At 44.3% G+C, this 17357-nt stretch overlaps 1 protein-coding gene across 2 annotated transcripts in view; it reads right to left on the bottom strand.

Annotated features, from left to right (window-relative positions):
- Positions 1-17357, bottom strand: part of LZTS2 (leucine zipper tumor suppressor 2) — a 251618-nt gene that overhangs the window by 20025 nt on the left and 214236 nt on the right. For both annotated transcript variants that reach the window (XM_030204779.1, XM_030204780.1), the window contains one exon: positions 6292-6810. In XM_030204779.1, the coding sequence (XP_030060639.1) occupies positions 6292-6771 (480 nt within the window). In that variant the 5' untranslated portion in view covers positions 6772-6810. The remainder of the gene's footprint in view (positions 1-6291; positions 6811-17357) is intronic.

The following is a 17357-nucleotide window of genomic DNA, read 5'->3' as shown; positions in this document are numbered from 1 at the left end:
TGGACATAGGGGTGATGGGGATGGAGGGGAGGGAGAGGTGAATAGGGAGAGAGAGGGAGAAGTGTTGGACATGAACAGTGGGAGAAAGGGAGGAGGGAAGAGAGGTTGGACATTGGGGTGGAGGAGAAGAATGGAGAGATATGCATAGGAGGGGAAAGAGGAAGATGTTGGATCCAGGGACAGAAAAGAGTGAGGGAAAGATGTTGGATCCAGGGACAGAAAGGAGGAAAAGATCCCAGACAATTGGAGGGAAGGAAGAGAGCGGGAGAAATGCTGGAGGGGGTAGGAAGGAAGAGAGAGGGAGAAATGCTGGAGGGGCAGGAAGGAAGAGAGAAGGGATTGGAAGATGCTGAGAAGGAGTGGAAGGGACAGGGAGATGTCAGGCTACAAGGGTGGGGAGGGGAGAAAGACGGAGCAGGGCCAGAAGAGTGGAGGAAGATGCTGAAAATGGTGAAACTATGTGGGAGAGGCCAAACTGGGGGGGGGGGGGGGGCTGGCAAGGAAATGAATGAGAGGAGGATAGTGATTACAGGGGGTAGAAATATGTTACGCAGAATTGATTAAAGATGAAAGAGAATGGAAGGCTGCGGGAAGGAGCAAGATGGGAAATACGAGAGCTAGTGGGTGAGAGAAGATGGAATTTGATAGGTAGCTGAAAAGTAAAAAAAGAGAGGGATGAGAAAGAGGTTGAAAACTGAGGAATCAGAGGGGCAGTAAAGAGCTAAAGAAGAAAGATCAGTATGTCAAAGATAGGTGTAGTGAGGGAACGGAACAAGACAGGAGAAAAGACATATGGACAGCAGATGCTTGAAGGAGAATTAGCAGAAGACAGACAGAAAAGAAGAAAAGAGAATGTGGAACCAACATGATGGAAAAATAAAATGTCCAGACAACAAAGGTAGAAAAAAACCTTTTTTATTTTGAATGCATTAAGTGGAATATGTTAGCTTTGAGAAATGTGCAAAGCAAATGTCCTTGTATTGTGTTCATTAGTAGGGAAATGCATTTCTGTTTTTATTTCTCTAGTATTGCAGTATATGCGAAGTATCACTTCTTGGGGTTCCCAGTTCAAATTTTTGTGATCCCTTTTTTCTGTATTTGGAAAATTTCAGAAAACCTTGAACATGCAGAACTTAGTAACTATCCTTGACCCAATACCACTGGCTTGCCAATCTATATAGCCAACAATAAGAGTCACAATTTAAAAGTAACATTTATTACAAATGAGTAAATCTTCCTGATTAATTGTAGAAATAGACATTAACTCACTAAGAATGTCTCATTACACACTGACTTTCAATTTAATTCTTATGAAAGGCATAAGGTATTTGAATTACATTTAGACTAAATTCATGTTAACAGTAGCCATGCAGAATTCCAGGGCACAGTCATTTTTTGCACCACCCTGGTTTAAAGTTCAAAGGTCAACACTACCTCCCTCCCAGGATGGGATTAAAGAATAGGCAAACAAGGCATATGCCTAGGGCCCAAATGTTTAGGAGGAGCCCTCACAGATGTGCTAATTCAGTGCTTTTTCCAAGACAGATATCTGCCATGGAAAGTCAGCTCCTGGCAGAAAGAAGAGTGGCAGACCCAAAACAACATTTGCCCACAAAGGCCCGTCTATTCTCCCTGTCTTCTGCGCAGAAGGAGTCAGCGAGCAGTACTTCTTATTACGTGGGACCTGACAGGAGTTTTAAAATGTATTTGTATTACCGTGAGGAACTCAATGCATTTAGGGGCCCTTTTACTAAGCCGTGGCATAAAGTGACCTGTGGCAGTGCGAGCGAACCTTTTGGGTGCGCGCTGGGCCAGTTTTTGCTGCGTCCTGGAAAAAGGGCCTTTTTTTAAGGGCTGGAAAATGGACTTGTGGTAAAATGAGAAACCAGCGCGTATCCATTTTCGGCCTAGGACCTTACCGCCACCCACTGACTTAGCGGTAAGGTATCACGCGCTACCTGGGCAGCAGGCATGCAGCGCGCGTCCACTGCCGTTAACCGCCGGGCAAGCGCCACGTGGTAAAAAATAGAAAATATATTTCTACCACGTGTTTTCGGCGCACGACAAATTCAGAATTACCACCTGCGGCACGCAGTAGCCAGGCAGTAATGCAGATTTGGCACACGCTGGACATGCAATGGCCCATATGCGCCTTTGTAAAAGGGCCTCTTATCGTGCACAAAATTTTATGCTTGGTGCACCAAACTGCATGCAGGTGTTATAGAACAATGACAGCTGCATGTGTAACTTAATAGATTAAATAGTTGCTAATTGGTATTAATGACCAATTGTTGGCTATACGGTCCTAATTGGGGCTAATTAACAGTAGCAGCAGCAAAACACAGCAGAGATAACCAGTGCGGAGCCAAAAAAGGAGACTCTTGACAAACTTTAATTAATAAAAATAAGTGGCAAATAACAGGGACTTGACATGGGTCGTATTTCGGCTAGACTGCCTGCGTCAGGAGTTCACAATACATAAGTCGAAACGTGCATGTGTCACATGCACGAAGTTGTGTTTAGCTCACAAAGCATAGCAGTAAACCTGTTGGGGAAATATTAAAAAAAAAAAACAAACCTCTCCCCCAAGCAGTGAAATAGAGTCACCCCTTCTTACAGTCATTCAGGAACAAGGCTGCACTCCATTCTGCTCTGCTAATGACATTCAAATCCTCTAGAGTTACTGATCCCTCTGCCCCTCTCTCCATGCTCAATACCGGTCTTCTTTATTTATTTATTACATTTGTACCCCGTGCTTTCCCGCTCAATTCATGTCTCCACCTAGTTGAAAGACAACCGTTTGTTTCTTAATTCTTCCATATGTGAGGTCATAATTTTTCCCCAACTCCTCCACCCTTAATTAAGGGCTGCTCCCTTTCCTTCTCTGAGACTGTTAAAATCCTTGGTGTCACTTCTGATTCCGAACTCACTTTCTCGCCTCACATTAACGCTGTCATATGGTCTGCTTTCTTTGTGCTACACCATGTTCCTGCCCTTCATCCTGTCCTCAAGCAGCCCCTCCTTCTTTCTCTTCTTCTCTGTTATTTCACACCTAGACTACTGTAATTCTCTATTTGCTGGTCTTCCCTTATATTCTATTAAACGTCTTCAGCCGATACAGTCAACAGCAGTCAAGTTCTTACATCATTCCTACTGTTTTGATCTCGTCACTCTTCTTCTTCCATCTAGGACAGTGGCTCTCTGTCTCTGCTAGGATAAAATTTAAGATCTTATGCCTTGTCTTCAAGTCCCTCCTGCCCTCCATTCCTGTGATCCCTTATGTCCCTCTGCATCTCCTACGCTCCTCTGCTGCCAACCTCTTAACCGTGCCCTCTCTTCCTGCTTGACCATCTCTCGGTCAATCCTCCTTTAGTTTCCTTGGTCCTTTCCCTCTAGAGCTCGCTCCCACCTCATCTCCATCAAGTATTCCAGATTCAAATTTCTGCACAAAGCTCATCTGTTCTCTGAAGCCTTTGGATTACCCTGCTCTTAGTCTCCCCTCCCTGCTGTCTCCTCCCCCTCTTTCTTTTATTGTATTACTGTAAACCGCGCAGTAGCCAGCTTGGACCCTGTGTGGTACATCAAGCCTCTACAATAAATAAAATAAAATACATAAATAAATTCAGCAAAAAGTGGAGTCAGTCCAGCAGCATTTAACCTCTACAGAGAAGTGAGAGGAACAGTATCTATCAACAGTGTTTGGAAAATCCAGAGCGCGTAATTGCAAGGGGGTGTGGACTTAGGAGGGGGCACGGGCAGGTCAGGGGCATGCCCAACAGTTATGTGCATGGGCTATAGAATATTGGCATTTAAATCTTAACTGCCTTAGGTGCCAGAATTTACAACAGTCACAGAGCTAGCGGCAAGTGTTAAAATGCCTAAAGTTAAGCGCATAAATGCGCATAACATTGCTTTTGACTCGTAACCACTTGTAAACACTCGCCTCCACCTAACCTCCTCTCCTCCTTCCTGTACACATTAATTGATTTGATTTGCTTACTTTATTTATTTTTTGTCTATTAGATTGTAAGCTCTTTGAGCAGGGACTGTCTTTTCATGTATGGTGTACAGCGCTGCGTATGCCTTTTAGCGCTATAGAAGTGATAAATAGTAGTAGTAGTAGTCTCTTGTAACCAGAGCTAATATTGTGATGTCATAATGCCTCAGGCCACCAATAAGAGCCAACCTCATCAGTGATGTCACAATGGCTTGATTGTCCTATACTTGGCTCACTTTTATTACATAGCTCTTTGAGCAGGGACTGTCTTTCTTCTATGTTTGTGCAGCGCTGCGTACGCCTTGTAGTGCTATAGAAATGCTAAATAGTAGTAGTACTTGCACTAATATTCTATTGCTTTTACAGAATCTGCACTTAGGCGCATCATCCAGCCTCTTAACTCTAGGCGACCTACAGAGAATTAACCCCTTATTTGCCTAGGGCCCATCAAAGAGTTAATCCTGCTCTGCCCCCTTCCAAAGAAACCAGTACATGGCCAACCACAGACAGCTAAGACAGTACACACATAATCATCTCCTTTCTTACTTTAGTTCTCCTGAGTCCTTTTTATGCTTTTAATCCAGTCTGCTGGCTCTAAGTTTTTTTGTCTAAATCCTCTAATCTAACTCCTTGATCTGCTTTGCTCTGCAGACTGTCTCTCCTTCCTGGTGAGTATTACCTGCTGACTCTGTGGCTGGGTCTCTGTCTGGTAAGCATCTGGTTTACACTATTGACCCTGTGCCTCAGAAAGGAAACAAATTCCCTGTAGATACTAAAGGGAGAAACTTCCCTTCATTCTACACCTGGCTGCCATAGTACTTTTCCTCTTTCCGCTAATTAAGGGAATCAGGGATGGAGGGTTGGGGTGGGTGGGAAGGGAGGAGAGCACAGATTCTCTAGTTCTTTATGAAACCCTCCACTCTAGTATGTACCTTCATTCATAGATGCAGTAGATCAGGTTATAAAAAAAAAAAACAAAAAAAACCACAGAACACTAATACGAACCCCCACCCCCCTCCCGAGGGCCTGATAGTCAAAGGGGGTTAAATGGGTAGTAGAGGCTCCTGCCAACTTAACCACGCTGAACAGGCTAGGTGGGAATATTCAGAGGCGCTTAAGCTTAACTATGCAGTGCCGCTGAATATCGCCTCTCAACGCCATCCCATTCAGTGGCAGGGGTGGAGAAGGGATTTATCTGGGTGAACAGCCCGCACTACTCTTGGGGGGAAATGCTCAAAGCAAAATTTGCACAGAATTCCCCACCTCCACAGACTGCGCAGAATTCTGCCTTTCCCATGCAGAATTCTATGCAGTCTGCCTTTTCAGGCAGAGAAGCACAGATACTGGCAACCAGAAAGTTACTCCCACCTTTCCTACATAATCACCGGTCCAGCACATAGGAGGAGGAGCTGCATATCAGGCTTGTTCCTCCTTTGTTGTGTTGATTCCTTTAAGTCACATGGCTGTATGGAGGCCCATGTGGCTCAAAGGAACCGTCAGGCCCGGGATGGCGAAGAGCAGAAAGCAGCCAGATGTATGCCTCTGCAGCTCCTCCTCCTACCATGCTGGACCGGTGAGAGTGCGGGGAGGGGGGGGGGGTGGTCTGAAAAAATGTATATGGAGAGTGGGTGCAGGGAGGGGGGCTGGGAAAAAAGGCGAATGGAGTGTGGGTGCAGGGAGGAGAGCCAGAAAGAAAAGGTGAATGGAGTGTGGGTGAATGGAGGGAGGTTGGAAAAAATATGGCTGGTCTGTGTGCGGGGGGTGGGCTGGAAAAAAGGTAGATGGAGTGTGGATGCAGGGAGTGGGGGGGCTGCAAAACAAATGTGGATAAGGTGTGTGTACCATGGGAATGGGGTGGAGGTTTGCATCAAAGGTCATGGGAAACTGCAGTGGGGGTGGGTATTACATGCCTGGAGGAGATGCCAGCCCTTATAATAGGGGAATTCTGCACAAAAATTTACAAATAAAGTGTGCAGAATTCCTCCTGGAGTAATATACAGTCTGCTAACCAGGTAAGTATGCATATAAAGTTAGGACACCAATAAGGCTGTCCTAACTTTAATCGGGCACCAGTCTGAATACCAGCTAATGTCCAGATAACATTCAGGTAGCTGCGTAGACTCAGATATTCAATGCTGGTGCCCGGACATAGCCTGGCATTGAATATCCAGGTTTAATTCAGATTGCAACTGTCAGTAGATCAAAAACTGCAGACTGCCACGGGTTGGTTATTGGGCCCCAATTGTACAAAATTATCACCTATTTTCAGTTTAGTACTGAAACTGAATATTTACCTTTTCTAGTTTTCCAGAAACTGGAATCAGCTTGGGCGGGGGGCCCTTGATATTTCCATTCAGGGACCTCTCTTCCCGGATATCGTCTGTATCGCTGCAAGGACTGCTAGGAGAAGCACTCTCATTCCACTCCCTTTTAGGATCTTCACTTACATAGGCATAGCTCCCACTGCCGCCTGAAACAGAGCATGGCTTTTTGCTGGGCAATCCATGACAGACGGGGTCTTGAGGAGCATAGCCATTTTTTAGAAGCCCATCCTGCTGCCTGAAAAAACTCTGCACTTGGGCAGCCTTACGACACTTGACACCAAATTCAGTGACTTTATACTGCTTGTCATGGTACGGTCTTCCTGAGATAAGGCTGCTGACACTTCCCATGGCGGTCTGGGTGGCAGGTGACCTCACATTCGGATGGAGCTGGGTACTGACCACCTCTGAATTTTGATCAATTGACAAGGGAAGCGTCTGTACTATAGCCATGATACCGGTGGGTTATTTCGGTATATTCACACAGGCAACCTGAAAAAAAAGCAGAACAGAACAGGAATGAGAATCTACCTCTACTCTCACAGAAGAATACCCTGAAGATAACTCCAATGAGTCTCACTAGGCAGGAGGCTGCAAACAAATCACATCTCAAATTTTGTTTTGCACATAACCTTTTCTTTAACATTTGTCAGCTTATGGTATACAGCTGGAAGCATAAGTGGTCCCAGAATACTAAGCACACCAGTACTCCACTGCAAATCGTTAAATCATTTCTCCTTACACATACTCCATGTATAAATTAACTGCTCTGAAAATCCCAACTAGCCCTTTCGTGGGTCTCAACTTCAACCTGTAAAAGGAAGAGAGATTTAGTTTACACTCAGGACTAATGATATTCACCTGAAGCTCGGCAACTGCAAGTGGATTCTGAGAGGCTCCGGTATACTATTTCATAAACATGATTTATTTTATAAGCAGCCCAATTCCTCTTCCTTAGCCACAAAGAGTCGTTTCCTTTACCCCTTTTACTTCTGCCACCCCTGTACTGACATGAGCTGTTTGACTGTAGCCACCAGCCTAAATGCTATACACTGCCCTGAGTGAATTTCTTCAAAAGGCAGTAACTATAAATAAAACAAAACATAGAAAAGAAAATAAACACAATACCGTCAAAAGCTAATAAAAAATGTATCAAGTTAGTCCAATAAAAAAGGGTAACATCTTCTTCAGATCAAAATTTCTGATCTGAAGAAGGTGCTGCCTTCGAAATCTAAAAAAACATGTATTGTTAGTCCAATAATTAAAAAAAAAATCATCTTCTTTTCTTTTATTTCTATTTATCTTTAAACGTGGACTAACATGGCTACCACACCACTTTACTCCAAAAAGGCAGTAAGTAAATCCGTCTAGGTTACTCCATTTTGCAAACCATTCTACACAAAGTCTCGAGAAGACCGAGAAATTTTGCAAGAATACAAAAGAAAACAGTCACACAGCCAGCAAAGCAGAATTTAGGAGCCAAGCGATGGCGCATATAAGAACAGAGTGATGGATGTCTGGAACTAAAATCTGTAAGTTGAGATCAACTGGACATAGCTAATATGGCAAGAAGCTGCTTTGGGGAATATCAGAGTTCCACTTGTAAACCTTTTAACTGGATGGTCTTACAGACAAATGGGCTAACTCATTTTTCACAGCTGAGGTGGTTGGGCCCAGTTATCCATTTGGCCAATGGGGACAGCTCATTCAATCACAAGCAAAAATCTAAAAACTGCTCTCCCTCCTTCTACCCTCAATTCCCAAACACTCTCATACTCCCCTGGATGAAACTGGATAGACAGCATCACACATTTTGGCACATAAAATATCCATCACCGAGCCTTGGATGTGGATTTAAATTACTTAACTTTCCAAATTTGTGCTCAAGGTACACTGTTATTGTATCAGTACTAGGTTACAGACTGCTCTTTACTTCTATACTAGCTGTTAAGCCCGTAACAACAGGCTAGTTTTTTGCTTTCCTATGGCCTCCCCCCCCCCCCCCCCCGTCCCTGTCCACCAACCCTGCTCTCTCCCCTGCCCTCCCCCCATGTCCAGCAACCCTCCTCTCCCCCCTTCCATCTGCTCCATCCATCCGTGTCCATCAACTGTTCTCTCCCCTACGCTCCATCCTCGGGCTCCCATCCACCGCGATTGTGACCTCCTGTGCTCTGCCGTCCCCGCCGCCGCCCCCCATCTTTCCGCCATCGTTGTGTCATCAGTTCTCCATCGCTGCGTCTGTTTCCCTCAGTTCCGCCCCCTCCATTCCTCCCTGCTCCCTCCTCCTCAGATTTCCACGCCCATGTCCAAGCCCTCCTCCCTACTGGGCTGTACTGCTGGTGGAAACGGGGCTTGGACTTCTACACTCTCAGCGTTCCGACTCTACTGCGCATTTGCGGGTGAGTCGGTCACTTGCCGTTTATATGTTTGATATGGATTTCCTTCCTGAAAGGGGGTCTGTGTTAACAGGTAACTCAGAATTCTAATGTATAACATGCATATAATCAGTTCTGGGTGACAAAGTGTAAAAATCAAGCATCAGACAATTTGCATGAACTTCTGGAAGAGTGAGGAGAGCAGGAAGGGGGACCTCGGCAAAGCACCAGAAGGGTGAGGCTATTTGCCCATAGCCACACCTTCATGCAGCAGCCCAGGGGGTCTGAAACCTCTTTTCAGGAGGTTCTTCTGGCTCATATTTCAGTGACGTCCATGATGCCAGCTGAAGTACAACCTGGAAGTATCATCTGACTTCTGCCACACATGAGCCTGGCTACTGAAGAACAGAGGCGTAGCTAGGTGGGGCCATGGGGGCTTGGCCCCCCAAATTGGCTCTGGGCCCCCAACCCCCGCCAGCTGAAGACTTCGTCCTGCCTGCCCTCTCTTCCACTCACGTCAGGCACGCTCCTTTTAGTGAAAGTGAGTTTCACTAAAAGGAGTGTGCTGGACATGAGGGGAAGAGAGAGCAGGGAAGGCAATGCGGAGGCTCTGGAGACCAGCACTGGACAAAGTCTTCAGTTGGCGGGGGTTGGGGGCCCTCGCCAGCCAAGGTATTTGTGGCGGTGGCACTTCAGCTGGTGGGGTTGGGGACCCCCACCAGGCAAGATGTTACAGCGGCGGCAGTGGTCAGAGGAACATAGTAACATAGTAGATGACGGCAGAAAAAGACCTGCACGGTCCATCCAGTCTGCCCAACAAGACAACATATGTGTAAACCTTACCTTGATTTGTACCTGCCTTATTCAGGGCACAGACTGTACAAGTCTGCGCAGCAGTACTTCCCGCCTCCCAACCACCAGTCCCACCTCCCATCACCGGCTTTGGCACAGACCGTATAAATCTGCTCTCCACTATCCTCGCCTCCCAACCACCAACCCCTCTTCCCCCACCTGCTCCAGTGGTGGAGGAGGCAGTGACCAAAATGTGCCCCCCCACCTTGGGCTCTGGCCCCCTCCCACCTTGAGGTCTGGCTACACCCCTGCTAACACTGAAAGCCAGGAGCATCCCAAGCTGGTATTGCACCCTGGTGACACGCCCCCTAGAGCCCTTGTCCCACCCACTGCAGGGGAGAGAATGGATAGGGAGTGATTTTTGCGCCCCCCCCCCCGCCCTGTAGAACCCCACTGTCCACATAGGCTTTGGGTCAGCCCTGTTGAAAACAGAGTCTCGCTAACTAATTACTTCGAATCTACAAAATACCTTAACCTCCCCCCTCCCCGAACTGCAACCTGGCCTAGAGTACCGAACGGTTACTGTTCTCTCCTCTCAGGCTGCTTTTTCTTCTTTCCAAAAGAGATTATACGTAAGGGCTTGACAACGTCCGTCTGCGAGCAAAATAACTCTCCAAAAATTTAATGAAACAGGATCAGATCAGGCACAGGGTAAAACTGGTGAAGAGACAATCCAAAAATTAATCAAATCAGACCAGACCAAGAATTAAAAAAAACAAAAAAGGTCTCCAAAAACATGGTCCAACGTATTTCTAAGTATTTCTAAAAGAGAAGCAGCTCCAGCTGCAACAGCAATACTGAAACACAGCAGTTACCCAATTCCTCCTAACTGCCTATGTCCTCTCCTCTTTTCTCCAAGCTACACATATATCCACAGCAAGCACAGATACACATCCACAAACACAAATAAAACACAGACCGAAACATACTGAGGGGACAAAAACAATGCCATGAGGCATATTCTGCAAGTTTTCCTCACCACAGAAACAGAGAAAATTATGGCATATAAAGACTTTATGGCTTATTCAGTCTGCTCATCCATATCATCTACTATCGTTTCCTCTCCCCTAGAGATCCTATGTGCTTGTTCTATGCTTTCTTGAAGACAGATACAATCTTTGTCTCTACCACTTTCACCAGGAGGCCATACCTCACATCCACTACCTTTTCCATAAAGTATTTCTTTAGATTACTCCTGAGTTTATCCCCTTTCAACTTTATCTTATGCCCACCCATTCCAGAGCTTCCTTTCAAATGAAAGAGACTTGATTTCTGTGCATTTATGCCATGGAGGTATTTAAATGTTCATGCTTAGGTGATTCATTTTTTTTATTTCATTTTTTGTTGTAAATTCAACTGTGAAACCTTGTGACTGAACCATGTAGTTTGCTACTGGCTTCTATGTTTACATCCTATTAATGGAGAAGCTCAGCAATACCTATTGCCTTGAGATAGTAGCACCCTCTGGTTATACTATAAATCCATCCTTTGAAATCTGTTGACAGTGACATCTGATGTTTGATATATTATCTAACTCGGTTTCATTTTATTATTGTTTCGAAATCAACACGTTTGGGTACTGCTCCATTCGAACTGCTTCTCCCTTTTCCTCTCTCTGTCAGACACACACACACACGGAGACTACACAAACAGATGTACAAACACATACACACAAATATGCAACACATGAACACAAAGAAGCATGCATGCACAGAGGGGTTGGAAAGAATTCCATGGGCCATGCTCTGCATGCCTTCCCCACTTGTTTAAAATGGATGTGCATCAGTTTCTGATCATTTCTAATAGGGGGTAAGTACATAGTAAGTGACGGCAGATAAAGACCTGAATGGTCCATCCAGTCTGCTCAACAGTCACATTCATTATCAATTCAAGATTAAATCAACAACGAACATGGTAATATATACTTGATCACGGTCTTTCTTTGGTGTTTCTGGGACGTTGACCATAGAAGTCCACCCGGCTCTGTCCTTATGTTCCAACTACTGGAGTTGTCAAAGCCCATTCTAGCCTATCCAAATCCGTCTTGTAGGACAAAGACCGTAAAAGTCTGCCTGGCACTGTCCTCACATTCCGAACCACTGAAATTTCTGTCAAAGCTCTCTCCAGCCCATCCTAAACTGGATCGCCATATGTGGGACTCAGACCGTATAAGGCAGCCCAGAACCAGCCTTAGCTGATGCAGCCAAAGTTGCCATCTAAGCACCACTTGACATGCAAACGCAGCAACCCTTTAAGTTTTGTTTTTTTAAATCACCCAATTTCTAATTAGAGATCCTCTGTGTTCACCCCATGCCTTTTTGAATTCCGCCACGGTTTTTTTTTTTCACCACCTCCCTCGGGAGGTCATTCCAGGCATCTACCGCCCTCCTCTGTGAAAAAGATTTTTCTGAAATTACTCCTAAGTCTACCACCTCGCAACCTCAATTCACGTCCTCTAGTTTTACCACTTTCCCTTCTCTGGAAAATATTTGTTTCCATATTAATACCTTTCAAGTATTTAAACATCTCTATCATATCTCCTCTGTCCCTCCTCTCCTGCAAGGTATACATATTCAGGTCTTCCAGCCTCTTCTCATTTATCATAATTACATCCTTTTCTTAATCTTCCATGATTGTTACTTCTGAACTGTTTACTTCACAGACCTAGCCTGGCCGCAGTCCGATGTCAGCAGAGATTCTGACAATGATTAACACTGCAGCACCCTAATTTACCTGTCTTTATACAGTGCACATAGGCAAGTATGAACAAGTGTCAAAAGCTGATAACGCCATGTCAAGCAAGAAAAGAATTTTGTTGGTATGTGGCGTAGCCTGAAATGATCATACAATAAATTAGTAGCATGGATGGTTTATTAACAGATGCAACCTCCATCACTTCCAAAAAGGATGCCTTTACAATTCCTAAAAGAAATAAGCCCCTCCCCTGATGTTCAGTCAGCAGTAGCGAGTGTTTTACTGCCTTGCTGCTGGTGTTATTCCCAGATATTCAATGCCGGGTCCTGTCCAGGCTTTGGGCATTGAATATGGTTGTTTTTTTTTTTTTTTTAGCTGGCTAACACATAGCCAGTTAATTCAATATTCAGCCATGGACCGCATGCTATTTAAGTGGTTTACTTATGTGCTGAGGAGACACTTAACCTGACTCCATCCCTGGAACGCTCCCAAGTTAGCCGCTTTTGAGTTCAATGCTAACTGGTCCTTTTCAGCAAGGATAACCGGTTAAGTGCTGCGGAAAATGTCCGGAGAGCCATGAACAAGCAATTTATTATTTATTTATTAGGATATATTTACCGCCTTTTTGAAGGAATTCACTCAAGGCGATATATGCGTTCTTGAATCCCACTGTTATCCAAAAACAAGTTTTGGTTCAAAGTGGCTTACATTTTACATTTTAGGTGGGAGTTACAAATATCTTTTTATCGTTATGACAAAGATCGTTATGTAGATATCTATAGAATGTTCGAGGGTAGTTCAGAAAAGGTAGGACTATCTGAAGAGGTTTATTGAAGTAGATTTGTAGAGGTAGGACGTTGATGGAGGTGGGATGTTGTTTTATCTGATTGTCTGATGAGTTTCGATGAGGTACGATTTTGTAGAGGTGAGATGTCACTCGCTTATGTTGTTTGAAGAGGTAGGTTTTGCCTCTCCCAAGAGCAAGGAATGGAGTTCTACAAATCACTCCTTTTTTTAATTTGAGCAATTTAACCAGTTGGCGGCCGTTTCTGGCTGAATAAATTGTTTTGAATACTGGCCGGAAAGGTTTTTAGGTCTGTTACTAACTTCAATAACTATGGAACTACAATGTGCGCTAGTAAACCACGACATACATGACAGCAAATAAAAGGTTATAAATAAGGATCTAAATAAAATTAAAATACCAACGTGGTTTTGATAAGATAGTCTGTACCGTAAGCCTCCTTCCTCAGCTCCTTGCTTTTCCCTTTGTCTTCAGCCTCTTTGCGAGCAGTCGGCACCAAAGTTTTTCGAATAAGCCATGATTAAATACACAGCCACTCTGTCACGTGGGGACCTCACACAGCACAGTAAGGGGAATAGAAGAAGAAAAAAAAAAACACTACCAGGAATTCCTGGAGTCATTTGGCAGCATTTATCTTTTCTCCCTTCCTTGGTTGCCAAGGAGCGACAGAGGTTTCCAACTTTGCTTGGGAGAGGGAAAAATAAGAAGGTCTAATTCTAGCATTCCCATTGTCTGCTCAAGGTCACAGGCAAAATCTGCCAAATACATTAAGTAAAAGGTCCTTGTTTGCTGTCTTCCCAGGAACACAAAAGCAGCAAGCACTTTTAATCACCCATCTGAAAACAGAGGGGGGAAGAAGAAGGGAGCTTGGAGGGAGATAGCCACAAGATCAAAGTGAATGGGAAGACAGAGAGCCAGGAGATTTCATTCAAGTACAGTGGGTAGGCAGGCTAGATGGGCCCTTATCTGCCATCATGGTCTACAGTTTTGGTTTTTTTTTTTTTAATGAAACAGCATCCCTATAATATTTATTTTATTGAATGTGTTTGATATTATCATTATTAATTTTTATTGTTCTGCTACACCAGGGGTTCTCAAGTCCTTGGGACACACCCTGCCAGTCTTGTTTCCAGGACACCCACAATAAATATGCAAGAGATAGATTTGCATACAGTGCAGGTAGTGCAAGCAAATCTCTCTCATGCATATTCATTGCGGATATCCTGAAAACCTGAGTGGCTGGGTGTGCCCTGACGAGGACTGGGTTGAGAACCCCTGTGCTAGATACATACAGTGCTGCTGTTCTGGGGTGATAAAAGAGCTTACAATCTAAAATGCTGACATGATAAAATGTGGTAGGCTTATGGGTGTCCTATGTTAAAAACAAGTTTTGTGACCGAGCTAAGTTTTGTGACTGCTCACAAAGACTCACATTTAAATCTCATGGTAATGAACGCATTACTAAATCCAGAAGCAGAGAAGTGCACAAAAGACCTGAAGGCCGAGTGTAAGGATTTTTATTACTGTATTTTCTTTGAAATAAGGATGCTTTAATGTCAGGTCTGAGAAAGAGAAAAAGGTTGCTTGTTCTTCTGCGGTCAGCGTTACTGAGGATGATTGCATGCCTGTTTCTTCTCTTTAGTTCAAGCTTGAAATTCCTACAACTGTTTTCTGGCTTTGCTGAAGGAGACGGGTGAAAAACAAACAGCTGGGGATGAGGAGTGTGGGAACAAACAGTAAAGTGCTGACAATATAACAGTATAATAATATTTCTACACAGAATATTGATTTTTATGGGTGAACTAACATTCCAGCACATATGCGTCAATTAAAACCCTATGGACAGCTAGATTTCCTAACAACAATGGGCCTGATATTCAGCCCATGGCAGTATGCGGTGTCAGAGCCGCTCACAGCCACAGGCTGACCAGTCACCTGACCCCAGATATAAGGTAATATTTCATGTACCACACCAGGAAATGCAAATTATCTGGTTCCTCCTGGCAAACAAAAACTGGTAGCCTGCTACACGTCCTCTATGAATGTTCTGACGTACTGGCTTTTTGGTTAGATATCAGGAGCAAAATACAGGGTATCTTCAAATTTCAAACTCCTCTTTCCCTGAAATACATCACCTGGAAGTCTAGATCCCTACCATTCCACTTATCTGATGAAGACAGATCTTTATTTCATTTTATGATAACAGTGGTACTGAAGCTGATAACAACATACTGGAAAGACGATTTGCATCTTAACATTTCTTTTTTTTTTGTTACATTTGTACCCCTTGCTTTCCCACTCATGGCAGGCTCAATGCGGCTCACATATTATATACAGGTACTTATTTGTACCTAGGGCAATGCAGGGTTAAGTGACTTGCCCAGAGTCACAAGGAGCTGCCTGTGCCTGAAGTGGGAATCAAACTCAGTTCCTCAGGACCAAAAGTCCACCACACTAACCACTAGGCGACTCCTCCACTAGCAACATTCCATGTAGAGGCCTGCCCTTGTGCAGTCGCGCAGGCTTCTGTTTCTGTGAGTCTGACGTCCTGTCCTGCACGTACGTGCAGGACGTCAGACTCACAGAAACAGAAGCCTGCGCAGCTGCAAGGGCAGGCTTCTACATGGAATGTTGCTAGTGGAACAGCAACATTAACATTCCATGTAGAATCTCAAATAGTAGCAACAGAATCTCAATAGTAGCAACATTCCATCTAGAACCTCCAATAGTAGCAACATTCCATGTAGAATCTGAAATAGGGAAAGGGAACTGGGGGGAACTTGATATGCTGCCTTTCTGTGGGGTTTACATAGTATATACAGGTACTTATTTGTACCTGGGGCAATGGAGGGTTAAGTGACTTGCCCAGAGTCACAAGGAGCTGCCTGTGCCTGAAGTGGGAATTGAACCCAGTTCCCCAGGACCAAAGTCCACCACCCTAACCACTAGGCCACTGCTGTGGAACTGGACTTTATTATATAAATAATATAAAGAGTCCTAACGTTTCATTCTCCAGGCATACCAGCGAGAATATGCAAGAGGAAAACTCTGGACTCTTATTTAGCTACCACAATTACTTCTGCAACAAATATCTAATAGCTCAACTATCTTTTGTTTTCTGTTTGAAATGTTGATCTTTATTTATATCAGATGTCATAAAACCAATAAAACATACAATAAAAAAATTATATAGTCTTTTTGCTGTCTTAACTTTATGCAGTTATTTAGATGGTTAGTAGACTGGAAAATCGCTGCAAACTGGCTAAGTGGGCTCTCCCACCCGCGGTCCTCCCCGGCCTGCCCCTAACCTAACTGGTTAGCAGCAATCAAAGAACGCATTGCCTTCAAAATCTGTACTACGGTTCACAAAATCATATACGGTGAAGCACCGGATTACATGAGACCTAATTGACCTACCAGCCAGAAACTCATCCGTATCAACATGAACGTACCTAAATCTACACTACCCAACCTGCAAAGGACTCAAATACATATCAACTTACGCAGTTTTTCCTACATCAGCACACAACTATGGAACACACTACCAAAAGACCTGACCATCTACACTTCAGAAAGACACTCAAGACCCACCTGTTTAAAAAGGCATACCCTACAGATCCAACGTAAATGCCTGATTTCTGCAACACAACAATGCTAAAGTTCATAATGGCCATCACCAAACTCTCCCGTCGAACGATTCCTCTATGTGATCCTACCACATGAACCTTACCCTACCACAACTTCACCTTAGTATTTGTATACACCAGAGCCTGCAACTGCTCTCCGGCACTATGCAAGCCACATTGAACCTACAAAGAGGTGGGAAAATGTGGGGTAACAAATGTAACAAATAAATAAATAAATAAATAAATAAATAAGATGTGGAGGCCCATTTTGCTTACGTGCTCAATGTGGGAAATGTGAACTTCTTAAATTGAGGAGTGGCCTAATGGTTAGGGTGGTGGACTTTGGTCCTGGGGAACTGAGGAACTGAGTTCGATTCCCACTTCAGGCACAGGCAGCTCCTTGTGACTCTGGGCAAGTCACTTAACCCTCCATTGCCTCATGTAAGCTGCATTGAGCCTGCCATGAGTGGGAAAGCGCAGGGTACAAATGTAACAAATAAATATTGCTCAGCAGCTTCTCCTACCCAGTTAAACCCTTTTGAGTATCGGACAGATCATTTCTAGCACATGTGCAGATGTATGTCCATGCAACTCCAAGTGCCAATACAAATTTCTTTGGGGTCCTTTTACGTGTCAAATTGGAACTACCACCCGGGCTACCGCGTGCCCCGGGCAGTAATTTCATTT

This window comes from Microcaecilia unicolor, chromosome 5, assembly GCF_901765095.1.
Source record: "Microcaecilia unicolor chromosome 5, aMicUni1.1, whole genome shotgun sequence".
NCBI lineage: Eukaryota > Metazoa > Chordata > Amphibia > Gymnophiona > Siphonopidae > Microcaecilia > Microcaecilia unicolor.
The sequence above is the reverse complement of the archived record's forward strand: the minus strand, read 5'-3'. Positions and strand labels throughout refer to the sequence as shown.